A 22,834-nucleotide genomic window follows, 5' to 3' on the forward strand; every position below is an offset into this window, starting at 1 on the left:
CACCATTGAACACTTAAGGGGCTTTCAGTATCTGCTTAGCCTCTAAAATCTAAGAGTTAAAAGGAAAAGCACTCTTAAAGCAAATAGTTTAAGAGGAATGTCCAATATGACAAGCTTGAAACTGTCATTTATGCAAAAAGTATTGCACATTCCCCTGTTGCAACTGTAACATCTTGAAAGTCCATTGTGCATAATTTTTTTCACAGCTGGCTATATAAATTCAACATTGCAGCATCAGTGTTGTTTAGTCTTTGTGGTTCTGGGATTTTATTTTAGGTTTTGTCTGAGTTAAATTTTGCTTACAACTTTCTGTATTTGCTCTTTTATAAGTGCATGCATTATAACTGCTTTTGAGAAAAATATAAATCATTTGCATGCATACACTTATGCTATCACAGATGTTTTCCTGTGAACTCGCGTTTAATATTCGTGCTTATGCAAAATTAAATGTAAGTAAGTAAAGAATGGGTACCAGGTGACTGTGTTAATGGTGATTACAGGTGATAAAGAGTACCTACTGGATGGTTAACATTCAAGAAACTTTTGCTTTGAAAATGAAGGATGAAGAAAAAATAATTATGGCCTAAACTAATAATTGCATGTTAAATGTTAGCATCAGTTCATTTTATAGACATTTTATGTGATAGACAAACACAAAGAAGGTGCTGAAGGAAAATGACATGATTTTATATTTTTAGATCTTTCTAACCAACAATCTAAAAAGTGTGGACTTCATCCAAGATTCAGACAACAGCTGTGTAATTCCATACATTTTTCACAAATAGGATATTCTGTTTTTTTATAGTTATTAAGTCAGTCTAATGTACAATACATGACTTTTAGGTCTTTTACTGTGAGAAAATGATTGTTTTATACTGAAGAAAAGTGTTGCTTTTAAAAGTTTTTGAATGGAAAAATATCAAGCAAACAGGAAATAAATAGATTAGGAACAGCTGTTCTGTGGATGCTCAGACGTTTGTACATTAGTGAAGCATAATGCCCAGTCTAAGTCTATATCTACGTTTAATTGAGAAATTACAAAAGGAAAAGATGTCTTCCATACAAACTGACTGATCTTGAGGTCTTTTGTATAAAAAAATAATCAAAGGAAAACATAGTAAATAAACATAATACATGTATTACTTATGATATTTTCTCTTTTGCTGTAACTTTCAAGAAGATATAGAAGCAATATATTTTAGGTTATTTTAATAGTTCAATATCATTTCAAAACCCGTTAGTTGGCGTTGCAGGGTTACGTCTGTGTAGCTTTGATAAGTTATGATCCTTTTTCACTTGATGCCATTACATCCCACTCTGTGGAGCTTTAAACCAAAACCAAACTACAGGCACAAACTCAGGCACTCAGACTCCCGCAAATCAATCTGAAAGAGGGTCAAAATCAACATTTACTCACCTTGTCTATTATCATCTGTGATGTCCACTTTATCCATGGCAGCCTTTGCTCATTTAGAATTGGGTGCACTTCAGGTTCATGGTCTCTTTGTGTTGACAAAGGTTGTGTAGAAAATCTTCAAGTCCAACTATACAAGACCCAGTTGTTTATGAGATGGTCATAAATATCAATATTTAGTTGGACAGGCAAATGTATGCCAGGCCAAGTTTTATTCTGGCAGAAAAATAATGCCTCCTCTGTGCTACACAGGGTCCAACAGCTTTGTAATTTGACTCATACAGCTGTTGACTTAACTTAGCTTTAGGTTCCAGTTTGATGGTCTGCTGAAATCTAATATTTGTTAATCCTTCTATATGTACAAAACACACATCCTCTGTAATTATTAAAAGGAAAAAAGAAAGTGTCCATCCAAAGATAATGCATATAAGAGTCAATCATTCTTTGCATTCATTTGCAGCCAAGCAAAATCAGGTCATGGCTCTTACTGTCAGGTGAGGAGGAAAGATGTTCTTCTGCTTCTTGGTTCAAGAGCTGTTCTTTTGATTTAAAGTGAAAAGGTTTCTAGAGCCAAAGATTAATTTCCTCTAATTCTAGAATTCCCAAACACTGCAGCGACATTCCATCCTCACTGTGTGAAGAACTGCATTAATTACTTTCTGCAAAATGTCCATCTGACCATGAACTGATCCATGTGATGGTATCTTAGTTCAGTCTACAGTAACAGGAGCTTTGATGGAAAACAAATGTGAGAATGTGTTTCTGTTTGCTCTGCATTATGAGCTTATTATCTAGTTTCAGTGTGTAAGAAGTGTGTGGTGTGTGTGTGTGTGTGTGTGTGTGTGTGTGTGTGTGTGTGTGTGCGTGTGTGGGTGTGTGTGTGTGGTTCAGTCTGTATACCTAAAGAGATAATCACCTGTTCCTGAACTGCTTCTTTCTCACACACACCTTTCTCTTTGACAAACACACGACATATTTGAAGACTACATTTTTCACAAATAGGATATTCTGTTTTTTTATAGTTATTATGTCAGTCTAATGTACAATACATGACTTTAAGGCATCTTATTGTGAGAAAATGGTTGTTTTATACTGAAGAAAAGTGTTGCTTTTAAAAGTTTTTGAATGGAAAATATCAAGCAAACAGGAAAGAAATAGGTACAAAAAAAGTTGCTTATCTTATCTAAAACCTGGCCGTAGACGGGAAAACAGGACAAGTTTATCCTGAAGCTAATCTTTCTATCCAACTCTGTAACATTCTTTATTTTTGAAGTACTGCATACAGATCCATTTAAATAAATAACAATAATAAACGTTATTTAAAAAGGGACAGTGTGCAGCTCAAACCTATTTAATATGCGGCACTAGGTTATAGCAAATCTAATTCATATCTGCAGGATTATAATCGTATTATTAGAAAGTTCATTCATTATTTTCAGGAACTAATTTCACCAAGTCAAACACATATAACTAATTATGCTCAGAGTTATGTTAAAGCATTTAGTTCTTAATTGTGATACTTTTCTGCTTACGGCTAATGAAAACATGACATTTAAAATAAGATATTACTCCAGATCTATAAATATAAATAAAATATTTTTAATACAGAAATGTGTGTTTAATATGAAGTTGGTTTAATACCTGCTTAAAGGTTGCTATTTAAAAGTGTACTTTTAGTCTGAATGTGGTCTTGGACATGGCAGCAGGATGAAACTGTAAAACCATCCTTATGGGTTTGAAACAACACTCTCTGCAGCAGGTCTGCCATACTACTTATATCCACAGAGGCGGCGCACTTGATAAGTTTGCTTCCTTTGTGATGGTGTGTTTACATTCATCTTAAAGTCAGACATCTCCTGCAGTGTCTCCAGCTGCTAAACACTCTAAAGTGTTAGCAACAATTTGATCTCAAAGTAACAGTCTTTGTGTGAAAAAGCACACTTGCATTATTTACTACAATCCTGAGTTATCTGTAAAAGTGTTTTACTTTATTTGCGTAAAGAGATACCAGAGAAACACCTCAGATTTAAAGACAAAAGACTTTACATTTACGTAAAGGTCTCATATAAATAACATGGAAAAGGATTAAATGTGCTCCTTTGAAACCCTGTTAGATCAATAATTCACTACTAAATCGGCAATCTGTAAAGCATGCCAGAAGAAGAGTAAGTTACAACCCAGACCTCCAGTTACTTCAGACATGGAGCAACATCTTGTTCGTACAACTTATTCTGCAGGAGCATCAAACTGAAGTTGGGGTCAGCTCAGAGTTTGTTTCATGCAGTGGTTGTATAGTTTCAGTGGATGTGAGGGAAATATTTTTGGGAAATCTGTAAAATCTACCCACTTGCTTAGCTCACAGATTTGAGTGTTTATGCTCTCTTTTCTGATATTCAAGTAAGTGAAGAGATTTGTATGTTTGATTAATGTTAAACCAAGCAATTGGCAGATGGAATAAAGTGGTTGAATAGCAAATGGCCTGCAATTGTATTGCTCCTTATCAAGTCTAGAACAGCAAAAACTGTACTGTGCAATAGCCCTTTAATTTCACAGTCTAAAAAAAGAGATGCCAGTTTCAGAGTCATTCACCTCCTCTGTTTATGAGTGTATTTCCTAACAGAATCTTCCAACACTGTGGATAACAGAGAACAGTGTCTGCACATGTATAATTATTCCAAGATTTGGTCTAAGTAGTCAATAAATCACATCAACAGTCTTATCTGTAAGACAAAAATATACAATACACTTTTCAGAGTTCAGCAGTGTCTGTAACTCCAAAAGAGTTTACTGAAAAGTTTTCTGTGGTCAACCGTCTCTGACAAGTAATCTAAAACAGATCTACTGTGTACATGCAGAGAAGTTTGACACATGTATTAATGACATGGAAAAGCCTAAAAAAAAAACATTAAAATAAATGTTTCAAAGCCAAACTTGTACTGCTCCATGTATTTAAGAGCAAATAGACTGGTACAAAGAGAACGTTGTGTTTTTACTGCCAAAATGTAAAAATTACAGTTTATGTTTCATCTGTTGTAATCTCTCTTGCATGCCGCCGTGTGCCAATGCCAACTTGGGCCCCACTATTCTTCAGAAGTAGATCTATAAACGTAACGGCTGGTTGGCGCTTCAGTATGTGGCATCAAACTGCCTCACAAACATTTAACTGCTGTTTGCTTTGATTTTAAACTCGGAGTACATTTTTCTTTTCAGTGTATTTCAACTTTCAAATGTTCAGTAATTGCACAGCCTGCTATATTTTTGAAGAACATAAGGAGGCAAACAGTTGTGATTTATGTAAAGTGTTAATGAAAGGAAATAGGATCTCAGTCAAAGCCGCACTGATAACTGACTGTCAACACTGTTTGCTGCTTTCACCCTGGCCAGTTAATAAGATGTTTAAAGAGAAAATATGGGCTGAATGATCTTCTTTGTGGATACTTATAGAACATATGCTGGCCTGTGGGAGGCAGTGGAGATGTGTGTGCTTGAGTGTCAGTGGTGCTGAGCAGCAGCAGCAGCAGCAGGATTGTAGTGGGTCATTGTTTGGTGATGGTGAGAGGACGACTCAGGAGGAGGAGGAGGGGCGGTGGGTAAGGGGCACTTCTCCACAGAAAGTTAGACTGAGGAGTCTTTGTTTAACACACACACGGTTACACAGCATCAAGTCTCAAGCCGTCTCATTAGTGGTTCATTAGATAAATATAATACAGCATAAAATATGAGCTTTCTTTTTCTAATATCTGTACTGGGTCCTGTTATTTATTCTAACAGAGTCATAGTGCCTATTAATTTCACAAAGTCACAAGCTGACTTTTCATACAGCTTCAGCTTCAGCAGTCAGCGGCTGCCATTTGCTCAAATCACTAGAATCCTAGTAAATACTGTCAATAGCAGCAGCAGGAAAAACATATGCAGTGGTTCCATTCATCTCTCTCTCTCTCTCTCTCTCTCTCTCTCTCTCTCTGTCATGGGCAGCATTTCTAACATCTACATTCCAGTTTGCAGCCTGTTTTGATTACATGCAAAATAATGTTTGGACCAAAAGTTTCACTCAGAGAGAAACCAGAGGCTATTCATTTATGTTTTTTTCATATTGTAAACTTAACAACAGGTGTTAGTAATTTTTTTGATTTTTTTATTTCTTGCACATTCAGATTCATCCTGCTGCAGATTTTTTTTCTCTTTTGACTATTAAACTGGTCAAATTCGCGTCTAGTTCCACTTGTTAAGATCAGCTGTTCACAAACACCATGCCTGGTGTTGGATGCTGATTATGTGTTGAGCTTTACAAGGCTGCCACATAGTGGAGGTTTTTGGTAACTGCTGGTTCACAAGAAGCAACACTAGCGGTTGTTTTATTGGTCTGTCTGGCTGTTGAATCAATATCGTAATCATGGCGTGACAGTATTATGTCCTCATCCTTCAGCTCCAAGATTCCAGTTATTTCTTAAATTTTGAGTTAAAAAGGTCTCAACAGAGACATTGTTCTTGTTGTGTGTTTTCAGTGTCGTAGCATATTCAACATATTCAAAGTTACTAAGGCATTTTTTTGTCAAGAAAACAAAAACCACAATATGTACCATCAATGTTGCAGATGCTGTGACATTGTTTCCATAATAGTGTTTCAGTTTTACAAGGGGTGAATCAAAAGGGCAATTTTGTGTCAGTGTTTTGAAGTTATCAGGCTTGAAAACAACAGGACATTTGTGTTTAAAAAACTTTTATGTTTTCTGGCTTTAATTCTGTCTTCCCTTTATGGAAGATGCAGCCATTGACCTGGCTCTGTTGCAACATATATGTAAAAGCATAAGGAATGTACTCCAGATGTTTGGCTGGCCTTTCATTAACCACAGAGATGCTCCTGTAAAAATAAAAAATAGTGACAAGACTGAAGGAGGAGAGAGAAAGTAGGCACAGAGAGGAAGAACAGATGCTTCAGAGAAAGACGAGACAAAAAGCAGAGAAACGTTCCTTTGTGCTCGGCTACATCTGTTGACTCATGACTCTGATCTGACTCCAGTTTCTGTACCCGTCTGAAAGAGATTAACTCCCACAGGATGATCTCTGTGGACCTAAAAACAGAGAGGTGGCTTTCATGCTGCCTGTTTGAGTTGACCAGGTTCCATGAACATAAACACATTTCAGACGTTATCGTTACCCCTTTGCTGCCGAGCTGATAGCCTACAGGGCTACTGACAGACACACAGGCAGGCCAGGCACTTGTGTGTGTTCCTCCACAGCCTTCTATTAGCAGGAACCGCTGTGCACCTTCACCAGGTGTTTCCAGCCAAGTGGTTTATGATGGGGCCGGACTGGAATGTCCCACTGCAACACAAGCCTGCCAGAGCCATTAGGAACACAAAGGGGGGAATTCTGCAGGAATCTTTTTTTCCTCGCTAATCACTGTGTTCGGCACCAACAAATGAAATGAGGAGAGTTTTAAAACAATATAAGTAGATGTTGGAAATGAAAGTTTGGGACAGAAAGTTAGTAAATGTGGGTGAATCGGTTTGTAACACTGTTAAAAGAAAGTCATAAAAAATGATTCCAGTGTGTGAGAAATGTTCTGGGTGTTCTGTGAGTACTCTGGCCTTCTCCTACATCCAGAGTATGTATGTTTGGTTGACCGATGTTAATTGTTTTTAGGTGTGAGTGTCTGCATGGTTCTATATAATGCGCCATGTTTCTCTATGATGGACAGGTGATCTGTCCAGGGTGTACTCTGTCTATCGCTCAGGCGATTGTTGGATTTAGGCAGCAGCCCCTCTAGAGATTAGGCAGGCTCTCTCATCTTAAAGAGTAATGTCTATTGTACTGATCAGCGTTTAACTCTTCTGTTTGTGCGCATGTTTTGTGTGTTTCAACAAACCAGTAAATTTGGAAAACTATTATCTCATTTTTAGTGCCACTCTAAAAAAAAACTGTCTTTGGCCTCTTTTTCCCTGACTTTGGTGTCTTTTTATAGAGTTTCTTTCTAAAGTCTCTGTGGTTAATATTTATCATTAACTATCTGTAAACTGAGAAATAAGCTTAGGAAATCATTGTTACTTTAGAAACAATGTTTTTTCCTGAGATAAATGATAGATTGATTTTCTTCTGATGTTGACTTTCTTTATCTGTCTTTATGCTAAGTTTTAAGCAGGTAGTTCCAGCTTCATCCTTAACACACCCAACATTGAAGTTAAACATTATTATTATTAGTAGTAGCAGTAGTAGTGTAACAGTAGTAGTAGTAGTTGTTGCAGTAATCTCCTTAAAGTAGAAATTACTGCCAACATTGCCATTGTATTTAAACTAGATCATTAATTCAGGTAGTTCTGGTCTGAACCTTTTAAGGTTTTTTTGACATTTCACAGTGGCTGCTTAAGACGCACCTTAAACTTTGGCTCATGCATCTGTCTGTCTGCTTTCCCTCTGACTGACCCACCAACTCTCAGCTTTACATTTTGGTCCTTCTCCAGTAGAACCAGCTGCAGCTGTGGGTGAACTTTCTGCAAAACTGTGACCTTCAGAGTGAAGATGCGAAACCTCAGAGGACTGAGTGTCTTCATTGTTCTGACTCTTGCCGTCTTCACCTCCGCCAGACCAAAATCAGGTCAGTCTGCCTTTACCAGGAGAAAATATTAGGTTGTAAACATCAAGTGGATCCATCCATCCATTTTCTTTACACCCTTGTCCCTTAATGGGGTCGGGAGGGTTGCTGGTGCCTATCTCCAGCTAACGTTCCGGGCGAGAGGCGGGGTTCACCCTGGACAGGTCGCCAGTCTGTCGCAGGGCAACGCAGAGACACACAACCATGCACACACACACACTCACACCTAGGGACAATTTGGAGAGGCCAATTAACCTGACAGTCATTGTTTTTGGACTGTGGGAGGAAAACCGGAGAACCCGGAGAAAACCCACGCATGCACAGGGAGAACATGCAAACTCCATGCAGAAAGACCGAGGCTGGGAATCGAACCCAGAACCTTCTTGCTGCAAGGCAACAGCTCTACCAACTGCGCCACTATGCAGCCAACATCAAGTGGATGTCATCTTTAATTTTTTGACATTTTTCTTACTCACAGTGGGAACAAATCATCTTAATGGGACTCATAATTTACATGAAAAGGACTTTTAAACAGTCAATTCATATTCCATCTGGTATTAACTTCATGTTCATGGCCAGACAATAGACTTTCAGAGGTGCTTAAACACTTTGTCATTGCTCACGTCTGTTCGAAACTAAAGAAGGATTCCTTGAGTCCCACATGGCTTCTTACACTGACCGCTGTGTCTCTGGTTATTATTTCCAGCATAAGCTCATCTCCTGGGCTGAAACTCTGGATATACATTAATCAAACAGTCCCATTCCAGCTTATAAATCTGCTACGAAAACACAGGCTCATCAAAAACTCATTCATGGCTGCAGTGTGTTTGAACCATGATGATGTTACAACATGAAAGTGAGTCAAAGACGAAAGATGAAAACAGACGCCCAGTGAAAGCTGGAGCCATGGAAAAGTAAGGTTAGGTGTTGTAGATGTTAAGTATAAGACTCATGCAGAAGTGAGCTTCCCAATGCTGCCTGGTCTGGAAATAATCTGTTGTTTTATAAATCCTGACTCAAACAGTGTGGAGCAAAGTTTAGTTTGGAAGTAAGTCTTAGATGAATTACTGGTGTTGTAAACAGCAGCTGCTTTAAAAGAGTCTTATTGCTCAGCACAAATCAAATCAATATGTTTAACTATTTAAACAGTTTGAGACGAATTGTTGAACAAACTGGAAATCCAATAGCAATCAATCAATGTACCCCTCCTGACCCCACTGAGGGACCAGGGTGTAAGAAAATGGATGGATGGATGGATGGATGGATGGATGGATGGATGGATGGATGGATGGATGGATGGATGGATCAATCAATGTCAAAAAACAAAATAGCAGATTCCAGTTCAAAAAGCTCATGAAGTGGTGGGAAATCTGATAATTATAAAATAAGGAGTAGAGTGAGGGAAATATGAGTTAGTTACAGTATCCTCATTGTAACTTTCAACTATTATAGTGTGGCTATTTGTTTTCTTAATATCGAAGCCCTTCTGCTCATAAAATCAAGCTGGCCAGCTGAAGTGGGCAGGAGAGTGACTCTGGAGATGAAAGATCAAAATGTTCAGGTGCTCACATGGAATAAGAGTACTCACATGTTTCCTGCTTTCCAGTTCAAGACTTTGGTCAGACATTTGTTCTACTATCTTAACAGTGTTTTCTTGTGACCCTTGTCTCAGGTCCTAATCAGAAATGCAAGTCTGGCCCGGTGGATCTAGTCTTCCTCATCGACAGCTCCCGCAGCGTGAGGCCACATGAGTTTGAGACGATGAGGAAGTTCTTGATCGACATCCTGAACACCCTGGACATTGGACTAGACACCACAAGAGTGGGGGTTGTTCAGTACTCCAGCCAGGTACTTTTTGCAGTCCCCATCCAAACCATTTCCAGTTATTTTTTCATAGTGTACACAAATTTTCTTTGGTAGTTTATTTAATTTGCAGATTTTCTTTCAGAAGAATTATGGAAATGATGAACAGTTTGCTTATGTTGCTGTCGACAGTCACCTTCTTTGTGCTCAGGTCCGCAGTGAGTTCTCCCTCAAGACCCACAGCAAGCTGGAAAACATGGTGAAAGCCATCAATGAGATCGTTCCGCTGGCTCAGGGCACCATGACGGGCCTCGCCATCAGATACTTGATGAATGAAGCTTTCAGTCCCGGACAAGGAGACAGGCCAAAGGTATACATGACACAAACTGCTGCCTGAAGTCAATTTGTTCCTATTTATTTGACGAGCTGATTTGGTTGAAGACCTTCAAAACTGATACAAATGAGGTTCAAAAATCTTAATCTGAATTTTTTGACTAAACTCAGTGGAGTTCATCAATATTTTTGGTATGGAAGGCATAAAAATGTTATCTAAATTTAGCAATGTAATATCTGTGATGTGAGAGAACATGCTTTTAGCAAGGGAGAGCTCACTAATAGTCAACACACCAGTAGCGAGCTAATGACTTTCTTTCTCTTTAGGTCCCCAACGTGGCTGTGATTGTGACAGATGGACGTCCTCAGGACCGTGTGGCGGAGGTGGCGGCTGAGGCCAGAGAAAGAGGCATTGAGATCTATGCAGTGGGAGTGGCCAGAGCCGACATGACGTCACTAAGAGCCATGGCCTCCCCGCCCTTCGAAGATCATGTGTTCCTGGTGGAGAGGTTTGACCTTATCTACCAGTTTGGCCTGCAGTTCCAGGACAAGCTCTGTGGTAAGACTGCAGAACAAAAACCATCGCACAAATGTGAAGTTTCAAGAAAATGTTCATTAAACTGTTCTTGACCAACTTAGGTTTGATGCTTGAGCTTTTCCTATTATTTCAGTACTTAGCATAAACTGTAAAAAACAAATTATATTTCTGCTGGAATGTAAAACTCTGACTCAGAACAGTTTTGAGTACCATTTGGTGCTCATAAATTACCTGAACTCTGGAAAGTCACTTTTCCTGGATTTCAAATCATGTTTTTATAAAAAGTCCCATTTGAGCCTGGCCTTCAGGTTTAATTCAACAAATGGATTACAGTTTTTTGAAGTTATCTTGTAGCCAACTATTGTGAAAATGTCTTGCAGCTGGATTCAACTGGGCCAAAATAACCTTTTTTTATGGAGTCAACAAACAATAAATGTTTACCCTGAATATAAAAAAATTCCCATCTCTCTGCTAAATGTTTTAATATCTTTCATACCAGACTAAAAGTTTCCCTTCATATTTCCACTTCCATCAGCCTTTCTGAACAGAACGGTTACTCTGAAAACATATTGTAGTTTTGCTAAATGGAAGAAAGGGGTAGAAAGTAATCTGGAAACAATTCATTTGAATAGATCAGATTAATCTATTCAAATGTTATATATTTTGATTTCATCAAAAATATATAACAAAGGGTGGAATGAAGCTGATTAGGTGCTCAAGGTTCCTGTAGAAATGTTATACTAATAATATTATTTTATCAGCATTATTGGAGATTTTTGTAACAGTGACTGCAACAGTTCAACTAATAAAGCGTCAGAATTACAATATATTAGGTTAATTTGATATGCATGATAATGACATCACTAGATTTTGCATTGGACACATGTTTTAGACTGCATTGCAAAGCAAATAGTTCAGTTGTTAACATGACTTTGGCCTGAACTATGCTGCAGGCATTGATCTGTGTCTGGAGTCTGACCACGGCTGTGAGCATCTCTGTGAAAGCTCCCCAGGATCCTTCACCTGCCACTGCCTGCCTGGATACAGGCTCAATGCTGATGGGAAGACATGCTCAGGTAAAGATATTACCAACAAGCTTCACATTTGTTTTTACAGATCAAGATGGAATATTTTAGATCAGATTGTCCTGTAGTTGCACCTGTGGAATAAATGCATACTAAGTAATACATACAGGTACTTTAGAAGTGAAGCAAATATCATTTATTGGAGAAAGTACAACTGGCTATTCTACTAAAAGATCTGATAAATGTCTAACTTGTACACTTAATCCATGATTTTTTTAAATGTGATTATGTTTCTGTTTGTTTTCATGTGTTTCCCAGCCATCGATCTGTGTGCTGAGCGAAAGCATGACTGCCAGCAGATCTGCATCAGCTCACCTGGCTCCTTCACCTGTGACTGTAACCAAGGCTACCACCTGAATGATGACAAGAAGACATGCTCACGTTAGTCTCACACACTCACACAAACCTCACTGTTTTTACATGTTCCAGTTTGACACATGCAAATTAAACTGCTATTTTTACAATAATCAAGATTTTGTTTGCATGAATTCATGTGAAACAATTTTTTATTGAAATGGAAATGTGGTACATTTTCTAAGTTTTGCTAAAAAACGTTTTGTTCAGCTGGATAGTTTTACTTGTTTTAGTAATCTGTAATTGGAACTGTAAAAAGGATTTAAGTTCATGTGGCTGATAATCTGACAGAACATTTTATGAATACTTACAATATTACTTTACCATACAAGATTATATAGGCTCCTGGAGAACTTTCATTTTAGTTTAATTAGCTTTGAAATTAGCAATATTAGTCACTAATGTGACAAATAGAGTAGTTCCAGTTTAAGACAAACCTGGATTTTGTTTGTAATTAGCCATGCAGTTTGCAACATCAAATGGATTTAAATCTCTAAATCAAATGCTGAAATATTCATTTTCTGGCTGGCTTCATGCAAATCATAAATGCTTTGCTGAATTTCTCTTGCTTCTTGCTATAACTTGATGCAAACTCAAAATTATGCCAGGCTGTAGCAGCGCTTGCCCTGTCCCTTTTAATCAAATGACGTGAGGTTAAATGATGACAATTAACACTGCACAGCTGCCATTTCCAAAAGCATTTGTTTGTGTTCCTAACACATTTCCACCACTCCACAAAAGTTGGCAAACAACTTTTCATTATTATATTTATCTTCTTGGCACAACACAACATACTATAAACAAGAAATCCAGTGTATTTGCATCGGATTTACTCTCACACTCATGTCACAACCATCATGGCACTGACAATTATTACTTTTGAAAATATGTACTTCCTTAAAAGAAAGTAACATTCAATCCAATCTGAAACCAATATGAACCTTTTGAACAGCAAATACAGAATGTTTTAACAGCTATAAAACTCAGACATGCCCATCTAGTGGTGTTTTTGTTCATGTGCATTTTCTGTTCACATGCACTCATTTACAGATGCAGGGAGGCAAACAACACCTGGATCTCAGGATAATTTAAACAAAAAATTAAGACAATTTAAGACCTTTTGGTAACCAAAGACTTACCACATTTGTTTTTAAGTCACACAGATCTTCAAAGACTGAGTACCATGTAATTACTGTTAACAGAAAAATGTGTTTTTAATGACAGATTGTCAACTATTCTGATTTATAACAACTGGAGTACAGGGGCTACTTAGAGGTTACTGGTGATTGCATATGTGAAACAGATAATTACATGTATTTTACCATGTTTCAGGCCTGTTCTCTCAGTGTGTTTTCAGTAAAAAAAAAAGATTTAATTCAGGACCAATTTAACTCAATAAATGTGTGCAATTTAGCCATTGACCTGTGTGCTGAGGGAAAACATGACTGTCAACAAGTCTGTGTGTACATGGGACCGGGCGTCTTCACCTGCGACTGCAACGAGGGATACAGACTCAATGAGGACGAGAAGAGCTGCTCACGTTAGTCAATGTTTCTAAACAATCCTTATATATAACGATATGTAAATATGCACACATAAAATCAAAGAGTTACATAAGTTCCATAATTTTTTTAACTTATTTTTTTTACTATCTAAAGACAGTTAAATCCTGATACAGTATGAGTGCAACTGTTTTTCGCCATAGCTTTAGAAAATCAAATTCAGTGGATGACTCATCCAGATAATAATTAATAAATACCACTTTTTAATAAAGACATAAAAACCTGAATATTTAGATGAGCTCCTTTATATACCCTCATTGTGCTTATAATGTGAGACTGCAAAATATATTACTTTTATATTGTTTGAGAGTAAATTTCTCTGCAATTGCTAAAGGTTTTAGAAATAAATGGTTACATAAGCGGTACATCTAACTTAAATGTTTACAATTTAGCCATTGACCTGTGCACTGAGGGAAAACATGACTGTGAACAAGTCTGTGTCTACTCGGGCCCCGGCATCTTCACCTGCGACTGCAACGAGGGATACAGACTCAACGGGGACGAGAAGACCTGCTCACGTTAGTCCGGCCCTCACAAAAATACACCTGCTCACACTTTTACAGACAGACATATCTAGGGACAAAGGACTCAACAACAAAGTTAACCTTACTTATATTTTGCCCACTTCTAATTTTGAAACCTGAACTATAACCACTGAACAGCTTCCACATGTCACTGTAATTGTTGGAACGTTCTTCAAGAGAGTTTAAAGACATCACACTTATTTTACCTGAAAACATGTCACATGCAGTTGTAATCAATTTTTTTTTTAAGGAAAAATGCATATCTCTTATTTAAGTATAGGAGATCCTACGACACCTGGTGAGATAAGCTCTATTTAAGGGATTAAGTAGTTATGAAATATTCAATCTGACAGTTATCAACTCAACAAAACTTAGACACTGGGATCTATATCTTGATGCAAGCCTTGCAAATAAGATGTTTGTTTTTTTTTGCTTCAGTTTGAAAACATGAATTATTAAACTGCCAAATGAGAAAACAGCTTATATACTGCTCAAAAAATAAAGGGAACACTTAAACAACACAATATAACTCCAAGTAAATCGAAGTTCTGTGAAATCAAACTGTCCACTTAGGAAGCAACACTGATTGACCCGACAATGGGTCCCCGTTGTCAATCAGTGTTGCTTCCTAAGTGGACAGTTTGATTTCACAGAAGCTCGATTTACTTGGAGTTATATTGTGTTGTTTAAGTGTTCCCTTTATTTTTTTGAGCAGTGTATATACCACATATTACTTATTAGATTCAGCAAGTAATTCATAAATAATTTCATAAAAATTATTTGTGAAGGCTGATAAGAAAGCTGCAAAAAAACAATTTTAATTGACGGAATGTTTGTTATTTAGCCATTGACCTGTGCGCTGAAGAAAAACATGACTGTGAACAAGTCTGTGTCTACTCGGGCCCCGGCATCTTCACCTGCGACTGCAATAAGGGATACAGGCTCAACGGGGACAAGAAGACCTGCTCACGTTAGTCGAGCCACAGATTTTAACCTATGCAATTCAATCAACCCAGCTAATTCATTTCATACTGTTATTATTTATGAAAACGATCAATTAAATTGGAAAAACTCTCTGTAAAAAAAGTCAACCTCCTCATTTTGTAGGCAAAATTTGTGCTGTTTCTTGCTGACTAAGTGCAAGACACTTATATTTATTTCACTTCGGTTGTGTTTTAAAACCAACAAGATAACTCAATTATTGTGTACAATTTAGCCATTGACCTGTGCGCTGAGGGAAAACATGACTGTCAACAAGCCTGTGTCTACATGGGACCGGGCGTCTTCTCCTGCGACTGCAACGAGGGATACAGACTCAACGTGGACGAGAAGAGCTGCTCACGTTAGTCAGTTTTGTGTCTCTCACAAACATACATACTTATACAGACATTAGTAGAATTACAGAAATCTGACAATTACCTACATTGTTTAAATCTGATAACAAGGTTGAAGATGCTTTTGCCCTTATTGTCCTGAAGTAAAATTTAAAGTCTACTACCAGGCTACTACACAGACTTCGTATTTGAGTCAAATGGCTGAAACTTTGATCAGGAAAGCTTTTAGACACGACATTTACTATCTGACAACATTTATTGTTCCAGCTAATATTTATTTAGAAACACAATGTTTGCATTTTCTCAAAGAAGTGATTCAGAATTATTTATTAATTAAATACTTCCAAGAATATTATAATCCCTGTAATTGGGAGAATTTGTAGGAATACTTTTCCAAGGACTGAGAGCTTTTGAGGTCTTCCAAATGGTTGTTTACTAAATCTACTAATTTAGCTTTTAATTTAATACAGGGATTATTTGAAAGTTAAAAATGCCCACATGGGAAACATTGTTTTTACTTGTTGGAACTGTTAAAAACATTTCCACGTAGTTTGAAAATGTTTAAATAATGCTTAATGATTAACAAGTTTAACTCAATAAATGTTTACAATTTAGCCATTGACCTGTGCGCTGAGGGAAAACATGGCTGTGAACAAGTCTGTGTCTACATGGGACCGGGCGTCTTCACCTGCGACTGCAACGAGGGATACAGACTCAACGTGGATGAGAAGACCTGCTCACGTTAGTCAGGCCATCACAGAAATACACACATGTACAGACATATCTACATATATAGATCTATTCATCATTCCTTCTGTTGAATATGTCTTACAAAAATGACAAAGTTTCTTTCCTCTTTCCATTATTTCTTAGGAAAGTATTAAATATTTTTTGCTGCTTCCAAGATTTTTGTACAAAAATGAAAAGGTTTGTTAGGATAGTTAGCACACATCATGCCTCTATTTTTAATCCATACATTTGTGCTGCATATGGACTAAAAATGTAATTTATTTATTTATGTATTTGTTTAAACATTTGAAAATTTTCTCTGCGAAACTCTGTCTTTTTTTCCAAAACTCTCTAAGTGATAAAAAAAATCACTTAGTATTGTATAAAAGGCTACATCAATACCCTTACTTATTTACTTACTGCTAATCAAATGAGATCACTAAACTTTACCTTATAAAATTCTGTGCAGGTACAATTAACACTGTCTAAATGACAGTGCAAGTAAATACAAAGTAATACTTTATGCAGATGATGTGATACTTATTTTGAAGTTGAAAACACAACTTTTCAAGTATTAAGTACTTTTCAGTAATGTTAGTTTATAGTGTGAGAAATTAGTTGGATTTATAGTACTAAAAATTCTACATTTTTCACTATGTAATTTGTTATATTAACCAAGCTATCTGCCTAAATAACAAAATCAGTAGTCCCAAGCCCTGGTCCTTGGGACCCACTGCCCTGCATGTTTTTAATAAGTGCTTTCTCAAATATTTACATGACCATCTTAGCATGACATCAAGCTCTGCAGAAATGCATTTATGACCTATTCTTTAAAAAACAACAACAAAAAAACAGCCATATCTAGAACATATCAGACAGTTGATCCCAAGGATAAGGATTTGGGTCCACTGGCTTTGGTATAACATGAGTCAGTGTGCTAAAAACGACAAAAATGGTATGAGACATTTTAAAAGTAAGCTTGAAGTTGATGCTACAGTCTTCAAAATAGTCCTCGATTAAAAATGCTTCACTTTACTAACTTTATAGTCTAGCTTTTCCTGCTGTCATTTGCTTGAAAACTAACAAAAAACATTCAACAGGCATTTTTATTTGCTTTTCTTCTTTGACATTTTATTGCTCTAATTAGTTTTATGGTTTTTTTCTTTCCTGGTTCATTATTGGATTTTACATATATCAAATCCTGACCTTCATATAGCAACCCTGAATAAATTATCCTCTTTCTTTCTTGTCTTGTGTCTTGTTATCATGATGCTTCTTCAGAAGAAAAAAGAAATTGTACAAATACAAATGTCATGTTTTGAGTAAGAAATGTCTGATGACTTTGTCAAAAACTTTATGGAAATATAGACTGGGAATTTGACTAAATTAATGTGTGTAATTTAGCCATTGACCTGTGTGCTGAGGGAAAACATGGCTGTGAACAAGTCTGTGTCTACTCGGGCCCCGGCGTCTTCACCTGCGACTGCAACGAGGGATACAGACTCAACGGGGACAAGAAGACATGCTCACGTTAGTCAGTCCCCCACAAAAATACACACACAGCCATATGTTCATATTTACACAAATCCAAGGATAATGGGTATTATATCTCTTAACAGCAAAGTTGAAGTTAAGTCTTTTTTGTAAAACATAAAATATCTGCTGCTGTTGCAAGGTTCAGTATTTGATGTTTGTTAAATTGGTCAAAATCAGCTATCTCACTAGTCTTGAAACATGTTGGATCTAAATGGCCTTACATCCTCTATCCCCCTATCACCTACACACGTACAAGAGTAAATATTTAGATATAAGTATACTATCCAAGATGTTGCTCAAACTGACCTTTAAAAAATGCACAAAATAGATTATCTAAAATATAAAACTGTCAACTACCCAACCAAAAAGTTGCTAGTTATTAAATATAATTGTTCTTAACATTTTTACTAGAACAGAAAAATGAGCAATGTGATAAAAACATAGATATGATCAGTAGACGAAGCTTTGATGAAAGTTTGTCAATCATTTTAGTGGTTAGCATGATTGGCAACATCCCAGACAACAGACTACAAAAACTAAAGGAGGGTTTTATTGAACTTAAACTTTTTCACACTTCCATTTAATAATCAAGCCACTTTTTTCTAAATGTAATCATAAGATTAATTTCACCATCTTGGTAGAAAACTCTTTACATCACTAACTACAGGTCTATTCTGCCTTCTTGTTTCATAGAGACTTTACCATTCATTGAACAAGAAAAAGACTAAAAATATCTATCCTCCCCTTTATCCTCTTCATTTGCTTTTTCTGTTAAATCTTATTACTACTGTTGGTCTTAATGCTTCTTGCTACATAATATTTAATTATACAAGGCTATTCTTTTTTAATAGGCAACAGAGTCATATGTATTTGTTTATGAATACGTTTTAATTAACAACAGCTTGAAACTAATTGTTGCGTCTAATTTTAGCCATTGACCTCTGTGCTGAGGGAAAACATGACTGTGACCAAGTCTGTGTGAACATGGGCCCGGGCGTCTTCACCTGCGACTGCAAAAAGGGATACAGACTCAATGAGGATGAGAAGAGCTGCTCAGGTTTTAAATATGCAATATTTATACCTATTAGGTTTAAATAGATGAAATCAGTCTGCATTTGTTTCGTGTCACCTTTTGAATATGAAACTGTTATGAGTGTTTCAAGATACTTTGTTGGGTAAATCTGAATGTAGGCTATGTTTTTAGTTCCTGCTTTAAGACTACATAAAATTTTGCAGTGTATGGGCACTGCTCTAGTTAAATAAATAAAGTTAAACAAAACTGAACTTAAAGTCAAAAGAGGAAAATGAATTATACATCATAAGGTTGTATTGCCAGTCTTGGCACTTCTTAAAAATATATTTTGTATTGGAGGAGAATCTCAACAGATGGTTCTGCAGTCAGAACGGCCGTCACCGTGTCCTTGGTTTTGCTGACCAAGAAACTCATAATGCGTTGCCCTTTAACTCTGACTTGGAAAAACATCTATGTGCATGTCTGTGTTGTTTTAGCCATTGACCTCTGTGCTGAGGGGAAACATGACTGTGAACAGATCTGCATCAGCGCTCCGGGCGTCTTCACCTGTGACTGTAACAAAGGATTCAAACTCAACAGGGACAAGAGGACGTGCACAAGTCAGTGAATCTGCTTGTTTGTTTTTCATTTGCTTTCTCTGCATACCAATTGCTGATTAAATGTAATTTATTCATCACTACTGTTTCTCTGCCTTCATGTTTCCCAGCTCATTTGTAGAATCATTTTATATTTTTGCTGTTTTAAGCAGCACTGGCTTACAGTTTGTAAGTCAAATCCTTTTAACTACCTGAAAATTGACATTCAAAACTTGATTAAACCTCTTCTCTGGTTAATGTGTGTACAGTTGATCAACAGAGAAACTAGACAGAAAAAGACAATATACCGTAACTGAATGTAAAAACTCAGTATTAACCTCAGATCTTAAAATGACATTTTGTGTCATTGTTGTCTTTTAATGGCCAGAAGTGACTTCAAAATACTGGATGAATTGGACATCCAGTATTTGTACAAAACCATTAAGTTTTCCAGTTAACTTTGAAACCTTTACATCAACGTAGGGCACTTTGGTTCAAGGAAATATAGTAATACAATATACTAGTCAGTTTAGGCATCGTCCAACACACCAGATTAGGTTGAGTTGTCACACATCATTTATGCACAACTCCCACCTGTCTGAAAAATCTGCCAGCAAGCGTCGTAGTTATTCTTCCACCTTCCAGACATCCAGGTTTTAATTCAATCAAAAATATTTATAAGGTAAGGTTATAAAAGTCCAAACATAAGATGATTAAGTGCTGACTGAGAAAGAGGCAGCCCTTTTCCAGAAAAGATGAGGGAGAAATGTGTCTCAGGAGGATCATCTAGCAGGACATGCATTGCTTTGCTTTTGTGTAATATAAACAACTTTGTGAAACGATACATATAAAGCATGCTTTCTGTGTGCAACAAACTGGTAGAAAAACAATGTTTTATTATGAAATATGTCTAATTTAATAATGACTGGGCAACAAAAGCAGCGGGTTTGCTGTCAAGTCAAAGGCTACTAGGAGAAATAAAAATACTATAATTACAATGTCCTTTGATTTGATTAATTTGGTGTTGCAATAACTATTAATTGAAATATTTTTGAATTTAGAAATTTGTATTGCTCATAAATCTTTTTAACTTGCAATAACTTTTGGATTTTTGTCAATGTCTCATCATTTATCACAGCAGCATATCACAGCATGACATGCCAAATGTGTTTCGTCTCTTTAAGTATCTTTTGTTGAGTAATTGTTAATGAATTTGTATTTTTTTAGACATGGACATGTGCAACACGGTGAAACATGGCTGTGACTACCAGTGTGTAAACTCCCCTGGATCTTACCACTGTATCTGTCCTGAAGGACAACTGCTTCAGGATGATGGCAAGACATGCGGCAGTAAGACCAACCCTTAAAGAAAAACATGATTGATAGACATGGAAAGTGTTTTATAAATCAGCTTGGCACACACTGAGAACTTAAAGTGAATCTATAGAGATTTATTATAAGATGCTTAAGAAATCAGGTCAGTATCACTATAAGATACTGACCTGATTAGTTACAAACTTTATGAAGAAGAAAAGCATAAATAAATGCAGAGTATTAATAAAAACTGTAGCAGATGTATTTTATTTGTCAGAACATACTAAAGAGTTAGGATTTCTGGTGGGAACCCGACTAAAAGAAGAGGGGAAGCTACGCCTTGGAACTGAAATGAAGATAAATGAGATGTTGAAGATGAACCCGCACTGATGTGAAAAACAGCTCAGCTCTGTCTGAATAAAAAATGGCTCCACGCTTGAGAGGATTATCTTTAAATGTTTTTATCCCTGGAAGGAGAACAAGAGTCAAAACCTGACCACTTTCAAACTACGTGACCAAAATGGATTCTAGTCTGTGTTCAATAAATTAATAAAAAATCTACGGTAGTTAAATGTTGGAGATGTCATCTTTTTTTTAAAGGGGAATTTGTTTTCTAACATGATGAAAGGTGTTTCAAATAATTATAAATAATGATTATTTTAAAAAATGCTGCACTTTTAAGTTAGTTTTTATGCTTTCACTGCTGTAATACTTTAATATTGTGCTAAATATTGTCTATTGTAGTAGTGTTTTTGTCTTCAGGATTAATATTTCCTTACCACTGTCTTTTATGGAGGGATCTGTATCTTATGTTTTAACAGATAAACAAATAGAACAGAATCAACATCCTCTCCTTCATGGAGCAAACACAACCCATCTGTTGTTTGTATTTATTTCAGCTTGCAAGTCTGCAAACATCGACCTGGTGCTTCTGATCGACGGCTCTAAGAGCGTCCGCCCTCAAAACTTTGAGCTCGTCAAAAAGTTTGTCAATCAGGTAGTTATTTTTTCTGATATATTTGTGATGTATTACAGAGTGTTGACAAGATAATCAACAGACCACAAAACTGTGACAAATGCACCATGTAAATGTTGATTTTACATAAAGAAAGCTTAGTAATAAATATATTAGGTTAGTATTTGTATTTTCCACCCTAGGGACAAGAAAATATTCTTACAGTGGAGTTGGATTTTATTTTAGGAGTAAACAAAACAAATAAAAACTGGAAGAAGCAGCTGGTGTCTTGCTTATTTCCTGACACCCTTCAGGTTGTCGACTCTCTGGACGTGTCTGCTCATGGTACCAGAGTCGGTCTGGTTCAGTACTCCAGCCGAGTCAGGACCGAGTTCCCACTCAACATGTACCACACTGCTGAAGACATCAAAGCTGCAGTCATGAAGGTTGCAAAAAACACGTGAAATTATACTTATGGGCTAAAATCTGCTTCACTCGGAGGCAAAATAATCACAACAGAATTGTTTAATGGCTTTACAACATCTATTCTTCTAGGTTGACTACATGGAAAAAGGAACAATGACAGGTCTGGCACTAAAGCACATGCTGGAGTACAGCTTCTCAGAAGCAGAAGGCGCCCGTCCAGCCAGTCGCAACATCCCCCGCATTGGACTGGTTTTCACAGACGGACGATCCCAAGATGACATCAGCGAATACGCCAAAAAGGCTAAAGAAGCCGGTCAGTACCAAATAGGTTTTTCTATCTATAAAAGGTTGACATTCATCTGGTCATTAATCACATTTTTTGTACTTTAAACAATAAGTTTGAAAATGTTGTCTTCATGGTTGGATAATCATACATGCTAGCCAGTTTTATCGGCTCTAAATTGTTTGTTTGGAATCCTTATCCTTTTGGAAAACCAAACCGTGTCAAACTTTTACCCATATGACCCAAACTATCCATTGTGAAATTAAATAAATTGGCTAGGATGTCCGGGGACCATACAGGAACCACCAAACCATGAACTAAAACCTGCTGGAACAGCAGCGTCCACAGTGAGGCAAGTTACCCATTGATAGAGAAAGTACCAACCAAGAAAAAACAATTTCTCCAAAGTGAACACCCTCAAGCTTTACTGCAGCTATTTACATG

General features: G+C 36.8%; 1 protein-coding gene across 7 annotated transcripts in view; it reads left to right on the top strand.

The window, feature by feature from the left end:
• The window catches only part of matn4 (matrilin 4), a 28,327-nt gene that overhangs the window by 2,408 nt on the left and 3,085 nt on the right, over window positions 1-22,834 (top strand). The window contains exons 2-19 of one of the 7 annotated variants that reach the window (XM_081606956.1): window positions 7,879-8,009; window positions 9,679-9,854; window positions 10,021-10,179; window positions 10,470-10,701; window positions 11,634-11,756; window positions 12,024-12,146; window positions 13,534-13,659; window positions 14,074-14,199; window positions 15,050-15,175; window positions 15,422-15,547; window positions 16,155-16,280; window positions 17,673-17,798; window positions 18,736-18,861; window positions 19,314-19,436; window positions 20,640-20,762; window positions 21,626-21,723; window positions 21,996-22,127; window positions 22,237-22,420. In XM_081606956.1, coding sequence (XP_081463082.1) covers window positions 7,934-8,009; window positions 9,679-9,854; window positions 10,021-10,179; window positions 10,470-10,701; window positions 11,634-11,756; window positions 12,024-12,146; window positions 13,534-13,659; window positions 14,074-14,199; window positions 15,050-15,175; window positions 15,422-15,547; window positions 16,155-16,280; window positions 17,673-17,798; window positions 18,736-18,861; window positions 19,314-19,436; window positions 20,640-20,762; window positions 21,626-21,723; window positions 21,996-22,127; window positions 22,237-22,420 — 2,431 coding nt within the window. In that variant the 5' untranslated portion in view covers window positions 7,879-7,933. Of the gene's footprint in view, window positions 1-7,875; window positions 8,010-9,678; window positions 9,855-10,020; window positions 10,180-10,469; window positions 10,702-11,633; window positions 11,757-12,023; window positions 12,147-13,533; window positions 13,660-14,073; window positions 14,200-15,049; window positions 15,176-15,421; window positions 15,548-16,154; window positions 16,281-17,672; window positions 17,799-18,735; window positions 18,862-19,313; window positions 19,437-20,639; window positions 20,763-21,625; window positions 21,724-21,995; window positions 22,128-22,236; window positions 22,421-22,834 lie in introns of all 7 variants that reach the window. The other 6 variants (XM_081606955.1, XM_081606959.1, XM_081606957.1 and 3 more) reach the window with 6 other exon arrangements.

This window comes from Poecilia reticulata, chromosome 5 (assembly GCF_904066995.2).
Source record: "Poecilia reticulata chromosome 5, P_reticulata-male-v2, whole genome shotgun sequence".
Classification (NCBI taxonomy): domain Eukaryota; kingdom Metazoa; phylum Chordata; class Actinopteri; order Cyprinodontiformes; family Poeciliidae; genus Poecilia; species Poecilia reticulata.